The sequence below is a fragment of the Schistocerca piceifrons genome, chromosome X, assembly GCF_021461385.2.
Source record: "Schistocerca piceifrons isolate TAMUIC-IGC-003096 chromosome X, iqSchPice1.1, whole genome shotgun sequence".
Classification (NCBI taxonomy): domain Eukaryota; kingdom Metazoa; phylum Arthropoda; class Insecta; order Orthoptera; family Acrididae; genus Schistocerca; species Schistocerca piceifrons.
Genome location: NC_060149.1, coordinates 154,019,595 through 154,040,275, shown reverse-complemented (window position 1 = coordinate 154,040,275; position 20,681 = coordinate 154,019,595). Strand labels below are relative to the sequence as shown.

At 44.2% G+C, this 20,681-nt stretch overlaps 1 protein-coding gene across 2 annotated transcripts in view; it reads right to left on the bottom strand.

Moving 5' to 3' along the window:
• LOC124722114 (organic cation transporter protein-like) overlaps positions 1-20,681 on the bottom strand; it is a 199,027-nt gene that overhangs the window by 52,632 nt on the left and 125,714 nt on the right. For both annotated transcript variants that reach the window (XM_047247321.1, XM_047247320.1), the window contains exon 6: positions 9,970-10,141. In XM_047247321.1, coding sequence (XP_047103277.1) covers positions 9,970-10,141 — 172 coding nt within the window. The remainder of the gene's footprint in view (positions 1-9,969; positions 10,142-20,681) is intronic.

Below are 20,681 nucleotides of genomic sequence, written 5' to 3'. Positions count from 1 at the left end.
TCAGTACCCCAATTGGTGGACGAGGGTATGAGCACTACCAACAGAGATTTCCAATTGTGAATCGTGGTGTTTGACAGTGGTCCGTCGCTCAACTCGAATGAGAGTGTCCATACGTTCCAACATTGCAGGTTTACAGCTGTCTACGGCTGGCCGTCGCGCGGGAGATCGGACAGGTTTGCGCGACCGTGTTGCGATGATGACAGACGCATCGCCCAACGACTGTCCATGCTTTTCTCCACTGCCAGATCTCCGTAAAAATTCCGCAAGCACCTATAAATATGTGCGATGCTCTGGTTTTCCACCGAAAGAAACTCATAAGGGGAGGCCACGACGTTCGGATCACGGATGTACTTCAGACTTAGTACACTTTTAGTAGTCCATTAGGCAACATAATGTGCAACTAGTAAGGCGTACTACTTACGCGATTTCGAGCAAATCGCTAGAGAAGTTTTAGGCGTCACGATGTACCTGGGCGTTGCGGCCCTGAGTATGGCATGGCGGCTGTCATGTGCTTAGAGTTCAGGCTAGCGGGCACGGTAGCTCAGCGTGTTCGGTCAGAGGGTTCAGCTACCCTCTGTAATAAAAAAATAAAAAAAAAACTGAGTGAACAGATCAACGAATAACCTGAACGAGTGTCATCGGACGTCGGCCACGCACAAATTCACCGAACAATGTAGAACAAATTGAGATAAAAAAAAGGCTCAGTAATCTGAGGATCGCTGGATCAAGTACCACTCATGTATTTTTTTTAATTCATATTTTTTTCAAGACTAGTCAGATTATTTCGTACATATTACATTTGAGAGGTAATACGAGACTAGTCAGATTATTTCGTACATATTACATGTGAGAGGTAATACGATAAGAGGACACCTGTATTTGCATTCACGGTTGTTGGCTTTCCAATGTTTACTGATTTTTATTACTACAACAAATATTATGCTACTTTTATTTCTAGCCGGCCGTAGTGGCCGAGCGGTTCTAGGCGCTACAGTCTGGAACCGCGCTGCTGCTGCGGTCGCAGGTTCGAATCCTGCCTCGGGCATGGATGTGTGTGATGTCCTTTAGGTTAGTTAGGTTTAAGTAGTTCTAAGTTCTAGGGGACTGATGACCTCAGAAGTGAAGTCCCATAGTGCTCAGAGCCATTTGAACCTTTTTTTTTCTGTAGGCAAGTTAAAAACTTTATCAAGCGCGTTCAGTTTATTTCATATTTGACTGTCGACGAACGAGAAATTGCTTCTCGTAAGATGCTATTAGAATACATTCAATTGTACATCGCCAATTTTCGCGCACCAGTATTTAAGAAAATATTCCGTTACGCATTGTTTACGTTAAAATTGTCGGAAGATAGAGAAATTTTTCAAAATGTCAACGAGCTTCGTTGTTCCTTAGAAACTCTAAAGATTCCTTGTGCATGCGAGAAAACTGCATTCATTAGACGTTGTAGATGTTCTTTTAATTCATGTTTTCCGCGTCTGTTTGAAAAATATCGTTCTGCAGCTTGTAATGTCGGAAGTATATCCGATGATTAATTATACATTACCCTCATATTCTGGCATACTGTCACTCGTATTACTAAATAAAGTTATTTACAACTTTATTTATGGATGTTTGATTTGGGCTTTCCCTTGGGCTGTTCCTCGTCCTTGAAACCTGGTCTCAAGACTAAAACGTCCTGGTGCAAAGCAGTTCTCGGTATCTTACGCGATTGCAGGTATAAGGAATTTCGGAAATCACGACAGGCATACTTTTTCAGGAAAACCTTATGCGTTTGGCCGTTTACTTGTCGATAGTTATATTTGTTGTGAAATAGAAATTAACAAACAATCAAAGAACATTGGAAATTCAATAAAAGTTTATGCAAATACATATGCCTTTTCATCATATTGCCTTCCAAATGTAATATGTATGAAACAATGAGACTGGTGTTGAAAAAAGTGTAAATTAAAGGAAGAAAAAAAATAACATGAGTGGGACTCGATCCAGAGATTCTGCAATTGCGGAGCCAGAACGCTAACCGCATGAACGCCGCAACTTGTGGCCCACCGGTCCATAACTGACGTATAATCCTTCCCTTGCGATTTTCTCGACATCGCTCAAGTAGTATGCCTTACTACTTGCACATTATGTTGTCCTAATGGACAACTAGCAATGTAAAAAGTTTGAAGTAAATCCGTGATCCGAACGTTGTGACCTCCCCTTATCAGTGAGTCCCCAGCTTGGAGCGCCCCTCCGGTACAAACGCCATTTTGAAGGCTACGTATAGCGACGCCACCTATCAGAACTTCATGAAACTATAGGTGATGAGGCTGGAATATTCCACCATGTACCACAACAAATTTCGCATTTTTTCGTCTGAAATTGGCCGAGAAAAAGATGTATTGCATTAATTATTAAACGCCCCTAGTACAATGCTCTTGAATTTTGTATAGTTATACTCAACAGAGATTGATTTTCGATGCCTTTTGATCACGTAATCTGGATGATGTTATTTATGACTCTTCGCAGACATAGGCCTACCTTCCCACCTTTCTTAAGATTCATGTTAAAATCTACATCTACGTGATTACTCTGCTATTCACAATAAAGTGCCTGGCACAGGGTTCAATGAACCACCTCCATGTTCCGCATCAGTTACGCCGTAACGATCGTATGGCCATTCGTTCCCTACTTTACGTGAACTGAATCGAAGAACTGGAGTGTTTGTAACGAGGAAACTTAACGACGTTACCCTCACGAGTCGGTTCCACGACTAACAGCACAACACAGTTTTCTGATATTGTATTTAGAACCATGTCACACGAATCCCTGACTATACATCAGCTCTAATCTCTTGAGTCTCCGACACTATATCTTTTAAGTTGAAATCTGACCCTAATACTGTAACATAATCAGGAAATTTTACACCCAATGTTCTGTATGTTCCACCACTACAGCTTTGGGGGTAGGAGGTCTATTGAAGGAAGCAACCACCACACTTGATCCACACCTTTAACACTTACCTGCACTCAAATGATTTCGTATTCGAAATCTATCCTAACCTGACTACAGTTTATCGTGTTGTTTACAGATATAAACTTCCCACTACTTGTGTCCAGCCTATATTTCCGATATGCTCTGCTATCGGAACATTTTGTTACTATTCGCTTCCGGTTTCATCCAGCTTTCTGTTCTTGGTATTATGAGGGCATTATTACCGGCTGCAAGCACACCACTGCAACCACACTTGATCCACACCTTTAACACTTACCTGCACTCAAATGATTTCGTATTCGAAATCAATCCTAACCTGACTACAGTTTATCGTGTTGTTCACAGATATAAACTTCCCACTACTTGTGTCCAGCCTATATTTGCGATATGCTCTGCTATCGGAACATTTTGTTACTATTCGCTTCCGGTTTCATCCAGCTTTCTGTTCTTGGTATTATGAGGGCATTATTACCGGCTGCAAGCGAAACGAGTTCAGAGATCTTTGCACGGACTTTCCTGCTCTTTACTAATACTGTATTAACTTTTTTTTCTCCGGTCTGTAGTAATGAATGCAACCCTCTGCAATAAATAGGGATAATATTCTCCCATTTCAGGAATTAGTACGTGGTTTTTTAGTGGGCCTGTGGAGAGTTTTCTCTGCCCTAAAATCCCCACGTGTGCACACTCACATACTCTGCTTCTCTGGTAGCCTATTCCTGAGTGCATTGCACACTTGCCCTATTGAGGGAAGTTCACAGTTCTTCACCCGGTAGCCGAGGGCGAGGCCGAGAAATCTAAATCCAATATCATAACAGACACGTCTGACCCCCTGGTTTAAGACCTATACTCAGGTTCGAATAAAATGACCGCGATCGGTTCTATGAACGATCCTGCAAAGTGCTAGTTCAGCGTCCACCTCACGTGTGAGGTTCAGTACCTCCACCAGTTCAGTAAGCTGCTTATCGGAACAGGGAAGGTGGCAGCCGTCATCCATATCGATAAGAGATAGAATTTGCAGCCAGATGCACCAAGTGCACTCATTAAGCCGGCCGGTGTGGCCGAGCGGTTTTAGACGCTTCAGTCTGCAACCGCGCGACCGCTACGGTCGCAGGTTCGAATCCTGCCTCGGGCATGGATGTGTGTGATGTCCTTAGGTTAGTTAGGTTTAAGTAGTTCTAAGTTCTAGGGGACTGATGACCTCAGATGTTAAGTCCCATAGTGCTCAGAACCATTTTTTTGCACTCATTAACCGTTGTGAGAACCTCTGCATCTCGGACGAGACGCCCCCGACAAATATAGTGAGAGGACAGTTGCCTTTCTATTCGACCTAACCGCTATTTTCTGAGGTGTTCTATCATCCGATAAACATTAAACCCCTCAATGACCTCCCTCTGCAGTTTGCCGGAACTTTCAGGAAGATTCGGTCCCAGTACGAGGTGTCCCGTGATAGCTGAAATCTACTCTCAGCAACGAGTAAGACTTCGAAACTGTATTTAAGGCGTATGGGAACAGCCGTTGGACCACATGTCCATGTTTCACCTCCCGCGCCGGCCGCTGTGGCCGAGGGGTTCTAGGTGTTTCAGTCCGGAACCATGTGGCTGCTACGGTCGCAGGTTCGAATCCTGCCTCGGGCATGGATGTGTGTGATGTCCTTAGGTATGTTAGGTTTACGTAGTTCTTAGTCTAGGGGACTGATGACCTCAGATGTTAAGTCCCAAAGTGCTTAGAGCCATTTGAACTATCACCTCCCGCCTCAAGACTCGCGAGCCTACCACTGCTCGCCATACACCTTGCGTTCAATGAAGACCAGGCAGGTTTGACGTGTTGGAAGGCGCTATAACATGGATCATAAGCAAGCTACAGGCACCAGAGGTACCACAGCTTTGCCTCGAGGTGCCTCAACGCCGCCGTATCCCAGAGCAGCAACCTAAAATCTGTCGACCACGGCCAACGCAGTTTCTAATTGTCCTGCATAGTGATCAGTTCCTCTTTGTATCCGTACACAATTGGAACACAAATAGCACCGGTAACTAGATAAAATCTAAGTACTACTTCTACGCTGCTCCTGGCTATCATTCACTAATTAACGACTGCTGACGTTACGAGCGGACAGTAATTCAAATAGTGTCTGGTGACTATGGTGCTTTGGGAGTGTGGAACTACACTACAATGTCTGGTAACACTGTATCCAAAGTCGAAAAATACGCAAAGAATTAGAGAAATGAAAAGCGCTACTCAAACCAGACATTAAATAAACTATTATCATTACTTCGAGGCAGAAGCATGCAATAAAACGACTTAAAGGCCGTTTTCTATTAAAGTAAGTACAGCTTCTGGCTAATGCTAGCGCCAAGGACTAGAGGATTGTACTATGAAGTCCAATACAGACAGACAGTTACTGTTCACTTCTCCTCAGAAGAACGTAAGGAATCGACTTACTAAACGCTGCATATAAACTAGTACAACTGCTGTCGGTGGCTGCTCGCTGGTCTATGACTAGACTATTGCTACATAGCTTTCAACTACAAAGAATACACAGCAAGATCCGAAATTCCTAAACTTAGGAGGAACGTCTTCTTCATTCACGGCAGCACCGTCTTGGATAAGTACGAATTTGTAAACAATACTTTAGGATTAGTGGGTGTTAGAAACTTCACCTGCACGGGGATAAAATGCTTTTAGGGACAGTTTTTTGTTACAAAACATGATATACCACAAAACATAGCCTACAAATAGCTTTAAAACTCAGGTTTCAAAGTGAATTTTAGCGAATTATCGAATCTTGTGTGTTTTTGTTAATCTATTACTTAAAATGTTTGATTGTTAGTACGCTTCTGTTAACTAATTAAGGAAGCACTGGCTTGACAACACAAAATGGCTTACAAACGACGAGAGTTAACCCTCAAGATGGCACAGGTCTCACAAAATGGACGCTAATGTGCGGACAAATGGACCAGACTGTAAAGTAAAATCGATGCCGAGAAGAAAACGAAATTATATCATAATCAAACTTTGCGATAAAACATTAATGATACGTAATACCTATTATTTACTGAAAAATATGGTTAACACATACTGGTATATTATTTTCTATTCTGCTGCGCCCAGGGTTCGAACCGACCTAGATCTGTGACTAAATATAGCCAACAGCAGGTAGCGTCAAAGTTTCGTAGGCAAAGTGCAGTAGACATTTTGTCAGATTTTGTAGTTACATTCTTTACTGTAATGTGACATTTTTGAATAATTTGTTTAAAGAATCATTTCACATTATTTAAATGAATGTAACTATTAAATCTGCCTGTAGCTATCACTTTCGCGAATGAAGGCAGGTATGATTAGACAAAGAGGAGATTGTATTTTGTCTATAAAACATTGACCTCATCCTACTGTTGTCTGTACTTACGTTGACAACACACTGGGAACCTTCCCACTTGCAGCGTGTATACTTAAGTGTAATTTTATTTTTGTTTTATCAGATTCGCACACTTCGTAAGTTCTGTTACGGTTCTTGTTGTGTTCTGTCTTTTTCAGTATATACTCAGCTGATGACCACTGGCTGGTCTAAACTAGTAACTGCATTTTGAAACACTTTTGTGACTGCTGTTGACTGCCCACGGCGAGACTAAATGCCGTCTGGCAGGCACGTGACGCGATGAGGAAAGTGCATACGCGGATAAGAGACGTATGAGGAAGCATTCTAACCACGACAAGGATCGAAAATAGAAGAACCCACTTTAACAAAGGACAGAGTGTTACGAGCCGGCGCTTGGAAACGAACATCTCGGAAACGGCACAGCAGGTCGGTTGTTCGCGTCCTATTGACGTGACAGTCTGTGGAAAGTAGTTGAAGGACGGTGAAACCATCAGTAGGCGGCAAGGTGTTACATGTGTAGACTCCATCGCAAAACGTGGAAGTCAGAGGCTTGTGTGCTCCGTAAAGCAGGATAAGCGACGATCTGTGCTTGATCTGATGACAAGAAACAACGCCGGTGCATGCACAAGCGTTTCGATACACACCGTTCAGTGCACAGTGTTGAACATGGGGCTTCGTGGCAGACGACCCTTACGTGTTGCCATGTTGATCCAACGATATCGTCAATTACGATTTCAGTGGACACCGATTTATCAATGGGAACATGTCGACTGGTAGAATGAATCCTGTTTTCTTGTTACCCCAGATCGATCGCCGGGTGCGGATACGGCTTTATCCAAGCCAAAGACTGCTTGAAGCATGCACCACTCCACTGACGCAGGCCAGTGGGGCAGTATTATTTTGTGGGGGATGTTTACCTGGGCTTTCATGGAACCTATGGTAGCAATCTAAGGCACTATGGCAGCTGTGGACTACGTGAACATTATCATGGACCACCTGTATCCTTCCATATTTGATAAATTTCCCTACCTCTATGGTATTTTCCAGTAGGATAACTATCCGTCTTACAAGGTCATAAACGTGCTAGAGTGGTTAGAGGAGCGTGGCATGAGTACGAAAAGAAATCCGCTAAGGTTCGATTACGCAATAAGTCACACAAATCTAAAGGCTGTAAATTCAACTAATTACTTAGGGATTACAATTACAAATGACCTAAATTGGAACTATCACATAGATAATGTTGTGGGTAGAGCAAACCAAAGACTGCGATTCATTGGCAGAACACTTAGAATGTGCAAGAGGTTTACTAAAGAGACTGCTTACACCGTGCTTGTCCTTCCGACTCTGGAGTATTACTGTGAGGTGTGGGATCCGCATCAGCTGGGCCTGACGGATGACATCGAAAAAGTACAAAGAAGGGCAGCTCGTTTTGTATTATCGCGAAATAGGGGAGACAGTGCCACAGTCATGATACGTGGAGTGGCAATCATTAAAACAAAGGCGTTTTTCGTCACCACCCGATCTTCTCATGAAATTTCAATCTCCAGTTTTCTCTTCCGATTGCGAAAACATTCTGTTGACACCCACCTACACAGAGAAAATGATCATCACGATAAAATAACAGAAATCAGGGCTCGCACAGAAAAATTTAAGTGCTCGTTTTTCCCGCACGCCGTTCGAGAGTGGAATTGTAGAGTGACAGCTTGAAGGTGGTTCATTGAGTCCTCTGCCAGGCACTTTATTGTTAATAGCAGAGTAATCACATAGATGTAGAAGTAGATGTAGACAGTGAGCTCGCGTTGGTGTCTCGGCCACCAAATTTGCCTGATCTGAACCAGATGAAACATGTCTGGGATGCTATCGGGTGTCAGTTCCGCGTCCAGAAACAACCGGCCCGTAATTTAAGGGAAGTGCGTGACGTGTGCGTATACATCTGGTGCCACATGCCACATGCCTACCAACGACTTATCGAATCCGTGCTATGCAAAATAGCTGCTGTATTTTATTCCGAAGGTGGATCAGCACGCTACTAAGCACGTGCTCAAAAATGGGTCAAATGGCTCTGAGCACTATGCGACTTAACTTCTGAGGTCATCAGTCGCTTAGAACTTAGAACTAATTAAACCTAACTAACCTAAGGACATCACACACATCCATGCCCGAGGCAGGATTCGAACCTGCGACCGTAGCAGTCACGCGGTTCCAGACTGAAGCGCCTAGAACCGCACGGCCACACCGGCCGGCTAAGCACGTGCTCATAATGTTTTGACTCAACAGTCTATGTATGTAGTTTCACCAAAATCCTTGTGTGTTTGCCTGTATCGCAAATATGTTTTGTAACGGTTAATGGAAAAATTATTTGATAAATTGATGAGGCCTCCTTCAAAAACTGTTGATTAATCTGTACTACTCTAAGTAAAATGGTGATGATGAAATAAAAAACAAAGAAAACAAGTTTAAATAAATTAATAAATGGTTCCAAGCAATGTGGAATAAAATGATGTTCCATAATTCTGGGGCCAGATTATTTGTATGATTCTTCAGTTTACAATGTACCTCAAAATATGTGTTCGAACACTTTGGTGTGAAACCTAAGTTCCAATCAACTCAAAATTGTATGACATCATTAATGAGACTATAGCTAATTATGACAGCAAGGGAACAGACTTTTCTTCGGAAAAGTAATAATTCTGAAGGCAAATGAGTCTTAAGTAAGCTAGGTATGTACCATCGGTCGACAACTAAACTCTATTGATTTTGCAAATATCTTTTAGGTTAAAACTGTAAGAAAAGGCATCTGAAAGTTATTTGAAGCAGAAGAGAAATTTTGATATATGAATATATAGAATGACGCAGTGCTCAGACAACGAGGACGGAAATGAAGTTGGAAGGGTGAAATAAGCAAATGCAGTGTCAGTCACAGATTTACAGGATATGTTCTGTAACAGCACAGGACAATCGAGAAGGAACATTAATGACATTATGAGAGTAGAGTGCTTTAATACAAGCTACTATTGGACAAGAGTTAGAAATAAATTGCCCGTGATCTTTAACGAGCCCTTCTGACCTTCTTAGCGATTTCCAGAAGGTCAGAAGGGCTCGTTAAAGAAACCTAAATCAAGATGACTGGAGAGGGAATTTAACCCCTCTTCTTCTCTTACCAACCATACCACACTGCTTATGGCAATACAGCAGCAGTCCAAACTGTACCTAAAGGAATATTCTTTGACCTTTCGCTTACTCATTTTGAGAAGCGAGGGGCAATCTGTGACAATAAATTAGTGAAGATAAACTTCTTTGCCAAGGAGGTTATTATTAGCGATCTTGGCAAAGACGTTTATCTTCACTAATGTATATTCTTTAACATCCCAAAAATATAAATTCTATCTAGACATATAATTTTATCCCACAATTTTATAAACAGACGTTATGAAACTGCCTTCTCTGCTCACAGAATACAGAACCTGGCTAACATTCTCTGAATAGCGGGTAAGTTACTAGCAACCAGAGTGTGATTTTAGGCTGCTTGACACAAACCTATACGTATTCTTTCCAAACGTCCGAAAACAACAAATGATTTAAATACACCTGGAACCAAATTTCAGAGCTGAACTATATCTTACCACCAGTAGCAGGACACCATGATGAAACCTGGTAGGTAAGCAATGCGCAGCAGCATTCTCCAGTCTTGTAGCAGCCAAGCAAGGAACCCGAGGAGGATTTCACCAATGACGTCAACAGCACCCATGATAGCGCTGGCCAGCACCCGCGCGCTGGGGCCCACTTGTTCCATGCCTGTAACAATGCCAACTAACTTAACCCTTCTCCCCTTGCACGTAGTTAAGTTGAAAAGATATAGATTTTGCTTGTGACTTCCCTTTTGACAAGGGAAGCCTACAACGAGAAGATATATAGTCAGCTAGGTGATTCTGTGTACCGCAAAATCAATAAGCACCCAAAGAGTCGTATATCCAGAAAAACTGCTACTCTTTTGAACGATAGTTCTTTACCTGAACAAGCTATCAAGAGACTGAGACCACACAACGCTGTTCCATCAAGACTGTATGGACTGACGAAGATTCATAAGGATGGCGTTCCACTACGATTGATAGTGAGTAATATTGGTGCTTCTACTTATTCGACTGCAAAACATCTGGTCTCCTTACTCAAGCCGTATGTGGGTAAGTGCTGCCACCATATACATAATTCCAAGGATTTTATCAATCGCTTGAAGACTGTTAAGCTGAACAGCTCGGATTTACTATTTAGCTTCGATCTGGTCCCACTTTTTACCAAAGTGCCTTTATTTGACCCGCTACATTTTATTGGTAACTTGTTCAGTGATGATTTGATGGCTTTGTTTAAACACTCTCTCTCCTCAACGTATTTCTTATTTAATAAAATTTTTTTTGAACAAACTGACGGTGTCGCCATGGGGAGTCCCTTGTCCCCTGTGGTGGGCAATCTTTTTATGGAAGACTTTGAGGAGAAAGCTCTTGAGTCTGCCGTCTTAAAGTCTACGGTTTTCTGGCGTTACGTAGATGATACTTTCGTTCTATGGCCTCATGGCAGACAATAACTGGAAAAATTCGTTTGTTATTTAAACTTTTTACTTGATAACATCAAGTTTACTATGCAGATTGAGAAAGATGGGACTTTACCCTTTCTAGACGTGTTAGTACGCCGTAAGAATGATGGGTCTTTGGGATATTCGGTGTACAGAAAACCCAAACATACTGATATATATCTTCAAGCGTCCAGCTGCCATCACCCAGCACAAAACGCCGGTGTTCTTGGTACTTTAATTCATCGGGCGCATGTAATATCGGATGCTGATATCCTTCACGGAGAATTAGTGCATTTGGAGAAGGTTTTTAAAGAGCATGGCTATACCGAAGACCACGCACAGTTATAATAACAAGAAGCAACGCTCTGAGGAGACTGATGACGACTGAAACTCGACGGCGTTAATTCCATATGCCGGGAACGCGTCTTTTAAAATAGGCAGATTGCTTAGGAAGAATAATATTAATGTAATTTTCCGTCCAACAGCAAAGAGCAGGGCCTTAGTCGAATCCGTTAACGACGATTTACAATTGGGGAAGGGGGGTGTTTATAAAATTCCCTGTTAGTGTGGCTCTACATTTATAGGTCAGACGACACTAACGGTCCAGGAACGCTGTGCAGAACAGGTAAGACACCCGTCTGCGTTAACCTTCAAAATCAGTAGTGGCAGAAAATTGCATTTCCATGGGACATTCAATGGGATACAATAATACCAAAATTTTAGCACCAGTTTCCAGCTTCTGGGACTCTGTAGTTAAGGAACCCGTGGAAATACGTCTTGCTGATAATTTAATGAATCGTGATAACGGCTTTCAGCTGGATAAAAATTGGAATCCAGTTATTAAAATTATGTGGTCACAACGGAATCGACATGCTCAGTCGATACTCAGCGATTAGTTTGTTCTTCCTTCAGCACTGAGGGCAGCACACACAACTTGGCTGCCTCACGCATGTCACCTAACGTATGCGCCGTAAACCGCAAGTACGATTCGCATGCGCGGAATTCGCTATAAATACCATGACTGCATCTGACGGTCCAGAGATGTCACTAAAACCACCCAACGATGTAAACAACCATGCATGAGCACCAGAGAGGGTCTGACAGCCGATCAGTTACAGTCATTCCACCAGGGAGGAGGTACACAGCACGTGTTGTCTGTAGTTCAATCATGCTTAGACGGTCAATATCGCGGTTCGATTGCGTTACTTTGTGCCAGGAAGGGCTCTCAACAAGGGAAGTGTCCAGGTGTCCTGGAGTGAACCAATGCGTTGCTGTTCTGACATGGAGGAGATACAGAGAGACAGGAACTGTCGATAAAATGCCTGGAGTGGATGACCGCTACCTGTGGATTATGGCTCGGAGGGACCCTGACAGCAACGTCAAAATGTTGAATAATGCTTTTCGTGTTGCCACAGGACGTCGTGTTACGACTCAAACTGTGTGCAATAGGCTGCGTGATGAGCAACTTCACTCCTGACGTCCATGATGAGGTCCATCTTTGCAACCACGTCACCATGCAGCGCGGTACAGATGAGCCCAACAACATGCCGAATGGACTGCGCAAGATTGGCATCACCTTCTCTTCAGCGATGAGTGTCGCATATGCCTTCAACCAGGCAATCGTCGGAGACGTGTTTGGATGATGATGTACATAAATTCTGAATAGCCCCCACTAAAAAATGTAGGTGCGATTTTGCTGAACAAAAATATTTCATCCTAACAATGCAGTACATTTCCAGTCCAGGTAGCTCGTCGCACGCCCCAGAAATGAATGCTGCATTGGACCTGATATCCGACGTTCTGGCCGCTTCTAAAAGCAGGATTAAATAGTACCAACATTACTTTAACTGACTTAGTAAACGAAACTTCTGAACTCCTAACTTTTTTAAAATTTATGGCGACTTTTTCAGCATTTTGGTCCACTGTGCCCCGCTAGGATACAGCCTGCCCTCGATGTTTGGTTATGAAGACAGGAATGTTTGCATCAGTGATAAGATGGATCGTGTTGTTATTATGATCCACCCATTTCTAGACGCTGTCAAAATTTTAACATTTCTGGCCCCTGGGGCCAGAAGGCTTTTTCCCCACGTTCCCCATCTCAATTTAGCGAAGATGCAGTAGCTGACGTATGAGGACATAAACTGAAGTGAGTCACGACTACAGATGCTACTATAGTCACATCCTGTCGTAAGAAATTCGCTCCAGTTGAATCAAATTGTGTTTTGAGTGACTGCTAGGATAAACGATAAAGAGATTACCATCGGATCAGCACGCCAAATGTCATATTTTTCTTCATTAATTAATATTTACCTATGAGACAGATCTTGTTTATATAATGGGGAAGAACTTGTTAATAATGACTTATCACTATGTAATCTAAACATTATTTGGTTATTAATTTTTAGGAAACATTTCAGAAACTAGAAAGAGCCGAATCGTTTCGTGTGTTATCGGCAACGTGCAGAATGATCGACTAGCAATCCAGCGGTAATAAATTGAATTGATGGTAGATGGGCCAAAGAAGTTCTTTGCTAAGTTCCCAGAGACACGAAAAGACCTAAGTGACGATCTGACGGAAGGTGGGAAGGTTAGGCTAGAAAACACGTTGGCACATTTTGGATGTGAACAACAGAAGACCACAAGGCATGGAGCAGTTCGGAGGGAGTCTCTCTCCAGTGTGGATACTAAGCTGGAAGTGCATCATTTACTCTAATAATATCAGCTAAAAAAACTTTTCATCATTTGAAGATAAATCAGAACAATGTATGTACGTCTTGTAGAAAACTTAGAAAACATTCTGTGGTGACGGTACTCACGACTGAAGACAGTACCGCACCGCAATCGATAAGCCGCGCTCGGAATACTCTTAGTGCAGCAGCTGTGTGGGTTGGCAGTACAAACTACTTGTAACGCCGGAAATGCATATCCTCCTATTTCCATCTATTGTACTATTATTTTTTTTCCTTGTTTTGTTACCTCAAGATATGACATTTCTGTCTCTTTATATATTGTAATTGTTTTACTGTTTGTATATATATATTTATGCACTCATGTCGATGTATAATTGGTTTGTTTCGTAAATATTATTTGTATTTTTACGCTGGGTCTTGCCTAGGGAAAACTGCTATCGAACGATTACATCGATAGGTCGTGTGAAGAATCAAAGTGTGTAGGATCTTTGGTAGTGTTAACTCTGCCGCGTGGAGCGCGGGCAGAACAGAGTGAGAGTCTGGCGGGAGTAGCGAGTGGAGCAGGTGTTGTGTGACGCTCCCGCGAGTTGCCGCGCTTTCAGGGTTTGGCAGCATGTAATTGCGCTCGACTCGCGATGATAGTTTCTGACATGGTGTCGCGGACGGGAAGCATTAGCTGGCGCACATCAAGAGCCCGTTTCGCCTGGTAACCGTGTCGAGAAGAAGGCGCGCCAACATCCAGCTTCTGCAACAGCGACGGCCGACAATGAGTGACTGTCGCCACCTCCTCGATCGACGGCTTCAAACCTTCAATCAACCAACAAGGAAGACTAAAAGCACGTAAAGTTTCAGAACTGTATGGCAGACCTCAGCTTTTCAAATTGTTCCATTTGCCTCGCAAAATTACAGCAACTTAGCATGAACCTTTGTTGCTCATTGTCCCAATTGCATTGCCAAGCAGGGTCCCTTCCTTTTCCGAAATGAACCCGAGTGTCGTTGAAATTCAAACGCCAGCATTAAAATAATATGATTAGATTTCACTGCTTTAATTTCAAAGTTCAGTAGCTGGCTACAATATTTAGGTTACACGAGCACAAATTTAGAGTGCGAGTTTTGTTAGCATAATTTAGCTTACCTGTGACTGCAGCTCAGCTTGGTACGTACTAAATTTTACTATTGTTAACAGTTCAGAATCATTTAATTCAAGTTCAAAGTTAAATCTCCTGTTTCTAAATTGCGTAGAGTCAAGTTGCTTTTGAAATGATTGTTTAGGTAGTCCAAGACTAACCGTATTTTACTGGATTTCGATGTGCTTCAGAAAGAAAGCTCACTATTAACTTCAGTCACTAAATTAACTTTCGATTTTCCGGTTTTATTAATTCTTTTGCTAAATTAAGTCAGAGTGTAGCGAAATTTGTTACTTCTGACAAACTTTCAGTTTTCACACTACACGTGTCAACCTTCAGTTGCCACGCTTCTAGTGTTAATTATATGTGTAATAACCTTTCTTTTTCAGTTACTATAGTAATTGTCCTTAGGACTGGCGACCGTGATTTCCCCCAAATCTCAAATATCTAATTACCGCTAGTAATTGTTAACGTAACGGCCGCACATTTACTTTCTTTATTAACTTTACCCCTTTTCAAAATTAATTTCCACCAGTTTCATTTGCATTTTTCCTTTCATTTAGATGTAACCCTTTCCTCCCTCTTTACCGATAGATTAACTTCGGTGACGATTGCTTTTCCCAAATTTCCATTAGGTACACGCGGTTTAATTTTTCACTGTCATTAAGGTCGATAAGTGAGGGGGGAGGTTACATACTCTTATGCCGAGGTCCGCCAGGGGCCGCAGTTGCCAACCCATGGGCATCACGTGCTCGGATAGCGATTGGTCGATGCGTCGTTAAGTACCGGAGCACTGAGCTACGGCAGGAGTCGAGAGCGCGATGTCAACGCGAGCAAACCGTGCAGCGCGCACAGGAGGGGGTCGATCGCCGGTCTGCGGGATCTACCCCGCCGCAGGCCCCATCGGATATCCACTTATGACTACTTCGGCACCGGCAGATGGACTCTGGAGGGAGACGACGCAGGCTATGGAAATGGTTTATGAGAGTTCAACGTTTCACTCGGGCGGGGCTGTGCAACCGCCTGGCGCCTCGGCGACGACAGAACACCCCCCCCCCCCCCCCCCCAACTGACACCAACTGCCGCTTCTACCGGTAAACAAGAGCGTTTTCGGAAGCAGTCGGCACCGCGCAAAATTGAAACTTTCACGGACGAAGAAAAATCGTACCCTCCGCGCGGTAGCGTCCTTCACAATGAACCTGATGAGGAACAGGACAGGACAACACTGCTGGAATTCGGCGAGAACATGGAATTGATGGACCAAGAGACAACAGCTTTGCAGAAACGGATGATTTCGTCCTACTGCGATACAAGCGGTACCATTGGAGAAACTCGAAAGAAGACGCGTAGCCTCAGAAGCGACGAGCTGAGACGATTGGGACTACAAATAGTTTCACACCTATTATCCCCAGCGATAACAACAAGGACGACTCCAGGCAGACACGGAACCTCGAACAAGGAACGTCGGAACAACAAGCCGCTGCTACATCTGAAGCAGCAAAACGAAAACGTGTTCCACCAGTGACGATTTACTATACTGGCCAGGATGTGGAATTGAATAATGCGCTACAACAACAACTCTCCGGAACTCTGAAGCCCATCTTCCAGAAGGACCGGATTAAATACCATTTCGAGTCCTTTGAGGATCAAAGAAAGGCTCTGAAATGTTTTGAGACTTGCGACTTGCCACACTTCACACATCAACCACTGAAGGAAAAGTAACTTAAGGTGGTGATCAAACGACTGCCTTCACAGCTCACAGAACGTCAACTCCAGGAAGTATTAAGTGAAAAAGGATTCCCCCACGCCAGGGTACATCAGTATAAAAGGAGAGAAGGAGATCAAGACAATGGTGAATTAGTTAGGCTGCCCAAGTACTGTGTCAACCTTCCTAAGGCAAAAGGCAACCATAAAATCTACGACATCCGGTACATTCTCTACACGAGAGTGCGCATTGAAGATTATCGGTCCAAGGATGGGCCGACGAAGTGCAAACACTGTCAACGCTTCGAGCAGAAGTCAGATTATTGCCGGATGCCACCCCGCTGCGTAAAGTGCGCTGGAGACCATCAAACCAAAGACTGCAGCCTGCCCTGCACCTCCAAAGCGAAATGTGCTAACTGTGATAAAGACCACTGCACCTCATGGCGCGGTTGCGAAAAATTCCAGGCACTCCTCCAGAAATATAAAGTCCAACCGCAACAGCAGGCCAAGTAGCTGACGGTGAAGATCGTTTAACAATCGAAAACGCCAGCGACGACTAGCAAGACGGACTGTGAGGCACTAGAACAAGAGCCATCCGGACAGCCCCAAATATCAGCTGCTCTACAGAGAACTCCAAGACGATGCATTTCACGATCCTACGCAGACACACTGTCACCTTGGAGAGACCAACCTGCAACATCTGCATCCACTACAGCCACAATAGGCACCTTGACACCAGCCATATCGGACATCGCAGCCCTCATTGTACAACTTTAACAAAAACTGACAGGAATCCTCACGCAGGTGGAGGGAATAATCAAGGCATTTACCACTCCTTAAAGAATGGATGACAGCCGCAGAGCAAGACACCTCCGACTCTGCATTTGTAATGCCAATGGAGCAAAACGTAAACAAACTGAAGTGAACGAATTTGTTAGTCGGCACAGGTTGGACATAGTTCTGATATCGGAAACGCACCTGACTGAGATGGCTACTTTCAAATTACGCAACATGCATGATTATAGGACGGTCTGGGTTGGACAACGAGGTGGCGGTACTGCAGTGTTCGTCAAAAACACTATACGACATCATCAAGAGGATCTACCACCCCTGGAATCACTGGAAGCCATAGCGGTTACAATCTTCACAGCAATAGGAAACACAATTCTGGTGGCGGATATCTTAGCCCCGAGAAACAGTTGGCGGCCAGACATCTTCATGCTGTCTTCGGCCGATTAAATAAGGTCTTGCTGGGAGGAGACGTTAACTCCAAACATGGAGCTTGGCATTCAAGGAGGGCCAACCGAAAGGGCCAGCTACTCTACGATCTAGAGAACGATCTTCAAGTCACCATCTACGGGCCATGGAAGCCGACACGCATCCCTGAGTTCGCCGTCCAGGAGGCTGACGTTCTCGATATAGCGACTGATAAAAATTTCGCTGCAAATCTACAGCTCAAGACCATCCAGGACCTTTCCTCTGATCATCTGACAGTTCTTGGACTTCTCGAGGGTGGCGGCCTCCCAGTACCTCCAAGCTCCAGAGCTGTTAACTGTGATCTCTTTGCGACATACCTTAACAACAACGTCCGACCGACCCAAGCAGTCTCTACAACTCCGGAAATTGACATCACTGTGGCTACTTCGACAGCTAAAATCCAATGGGCAACAAGACATGCAGCGACTGGTATCTTCCGTCATGAGCATCAATTTGAAACATTCCCTCCTCATCTCGCCGACATCAAGCATCACCGGAATACTCACAGAAAATGATGGCAACGATACAGACATCCAAAAGATAGACGGCTGATGCATCGTTTGTCGCTGGAGCTACGCCGCCGAGCTGAAGAATGGCGGCAAGACCTCTGGGAAACGAAGATGGACGAAATGTTTCTCCAGACCAGGGAAGAGTGGCAACTTGTCAGGGCACTACGCCAACCGGGACTACCATAATAAGCAATACGCGGCCCCGATGGCCTCATATACGACTCTCTTGGTGAAGCTGAATTGTATGCCGACGTATATGAACACCACATGACAGCTCCGCCACCACAGGATGCACAGAACGCAAGGGAAGAGGACCATATCCGACAGCGAATCGCCGACTTCCGCCAAACCGCCACACAACAGAGACCTGTTCTTAGCACTCCCGTTGAAGTTAGAAAACTCATCAGGAAGACGAACAATTCGGCGCAAGAACTCTGTGACCAACGCCGATCTTAAGCATCTTCCAAGAAAGGTCATCGTTCTCTTAACTTGAATTATCAACAGCTGCTTACTCAACGGTTACTTCCCTGCAGACTGGAAGACAGTGAAGACGATCCTTATTCCCAAAAGAGGAAAAAACCCATCGTTGCCAGACAGCTACCACACGATTAGTCTGTTCCCCACACTCGGCGAAATATTGGAACGGGTGCTGCTACAGCGTCTCTGGAAGAAAATAACACAATTCACCACGAACAATTTGGCTTCCGGCCACGGTTATCGGCGGAATTTCAGCTGATTCGGATCACAGAGTCCATTCAACTCAACCTGAATAGACGGAAGTCCACAGCTGGAGTTTCCTAGATATAAAAAAGGCACATGATCGGGTGTGGCGTGACAATCATGCAGTCAAACTAGTCGATCAAACCCGTCTGCCCGACTGCTACGTCAAGCTGATTGACAGCTTTATGCATGACAGGGGTCTGTTTGTACGAATAGATTGGAAGAAATCATCTCTGAAAACTGTCTCAGCTGGCATCGCACAGGGAGCGCTAATATCACCATGCCTGTTTAATTTGTATATTCACGACATTCCCACTATTCAACACACCATCACCAGTCTGCACGTCGATGACACGGCCTTCCTAGCCTGTGGAAGGAACTTCGAACAACTTGTCAACAGGATACAGTGATAACTTGTCGTCATCGAACAATGGGCAAAGAGCAATAAAATCACCCTGAACCCTACGAAAACTGCAGCAATACTGTTTACGAAGAAACGGCCGGAACTGAGGACGCGACTTGCCATCGATGGACAGCCAGTACCCTGGAGTACGATGACGATATAAAGGGATGACTTTGACCCCACACATACGAGATAGAAAATTGAATACTATGAAGATGATCCGGGAACTCTCGCCGTTTTTCACGAGCAGGAATCTGAACTCGTAAACGAAATTAAAACTTTATAGAACAACGGTACAACCTTCCCTGCTGTACGGCTCGACGTCTTGGGGAGAAACACGTGACTCCAATATACGCAGTTTGCAACCACCACAAAACAGGTGTTTGAAGTGGAGCCTAGGCGCCCCAAGGTGGCCCAGGACTAGAGAAATACAGGAGCTGACTGGAGAGAAATACAGGAGCTGATTGGAGAAAAATACGTCGCTGAGAAGATAAAAGACCCGTCAACTCGTCTTCTTCACAAATTAGACGAGTATCGGGGAAATGACTGCCAACTTTCAAACGTAGGCCAGGCCCTACCACGACAATGGCACAAATACAAGGTGCCCGAGCCATTATTGCACCCACACAGGACCATCAAAGACGATGTAATCTTTAGTTACTCCTTATTTCACATGTACACTACTGGCCATTAAAATAGCTACACCACGAAGATGATGTGCTACAGACGCGAAATTTAACCGACAGGAAGAAGATGCTGTGATATGTAAATGATTAGCTTTTCAGAGCATTCACACAAGGTTGACGCCGGTGGCGACACCTACAGCGTGCTGACACGAGGAAAGTTTCCAACCGATTTCTCATACACAAAAAGCAGTTGACCGGCGTTGCCTGGTCAAACGTTGTTGTGATGCCTCGTGTGAGGAGGAGAGATGCGTACCATCACGTTTCCGACTTTGATAAAGGTCGGATTGTAGCCTATCGCGATTGCGTTTTATCGTATCGCGACATTGCTGCTCGCTTTGGTCGAGATCCAATGACTGTTAGCAGAATATGGAATCGGTGGGTTCAGGAGGGTAATACGGAACGCCGTGCTGGATCCCAACGGCCTCGTATCACTAGCAGTCGAGATGACAGGTATCTTATCCGGATGGCTGTAACGTATAGTGCAGCCACGTCTCGATCCCTGAGTCAACAGATGGGGACGTTTGCAAGACAACAACCATCTGCACGAACAGTTCAACAACGTTTGCAGCAGCATGGACTATCAGCTCGGAGACCATGGCTGCGGTTACCCTTGACGCTGCATCACAGACAGGAGCGCCTGCGATGGTGTACTCAACGACGAACCTGGGTGCA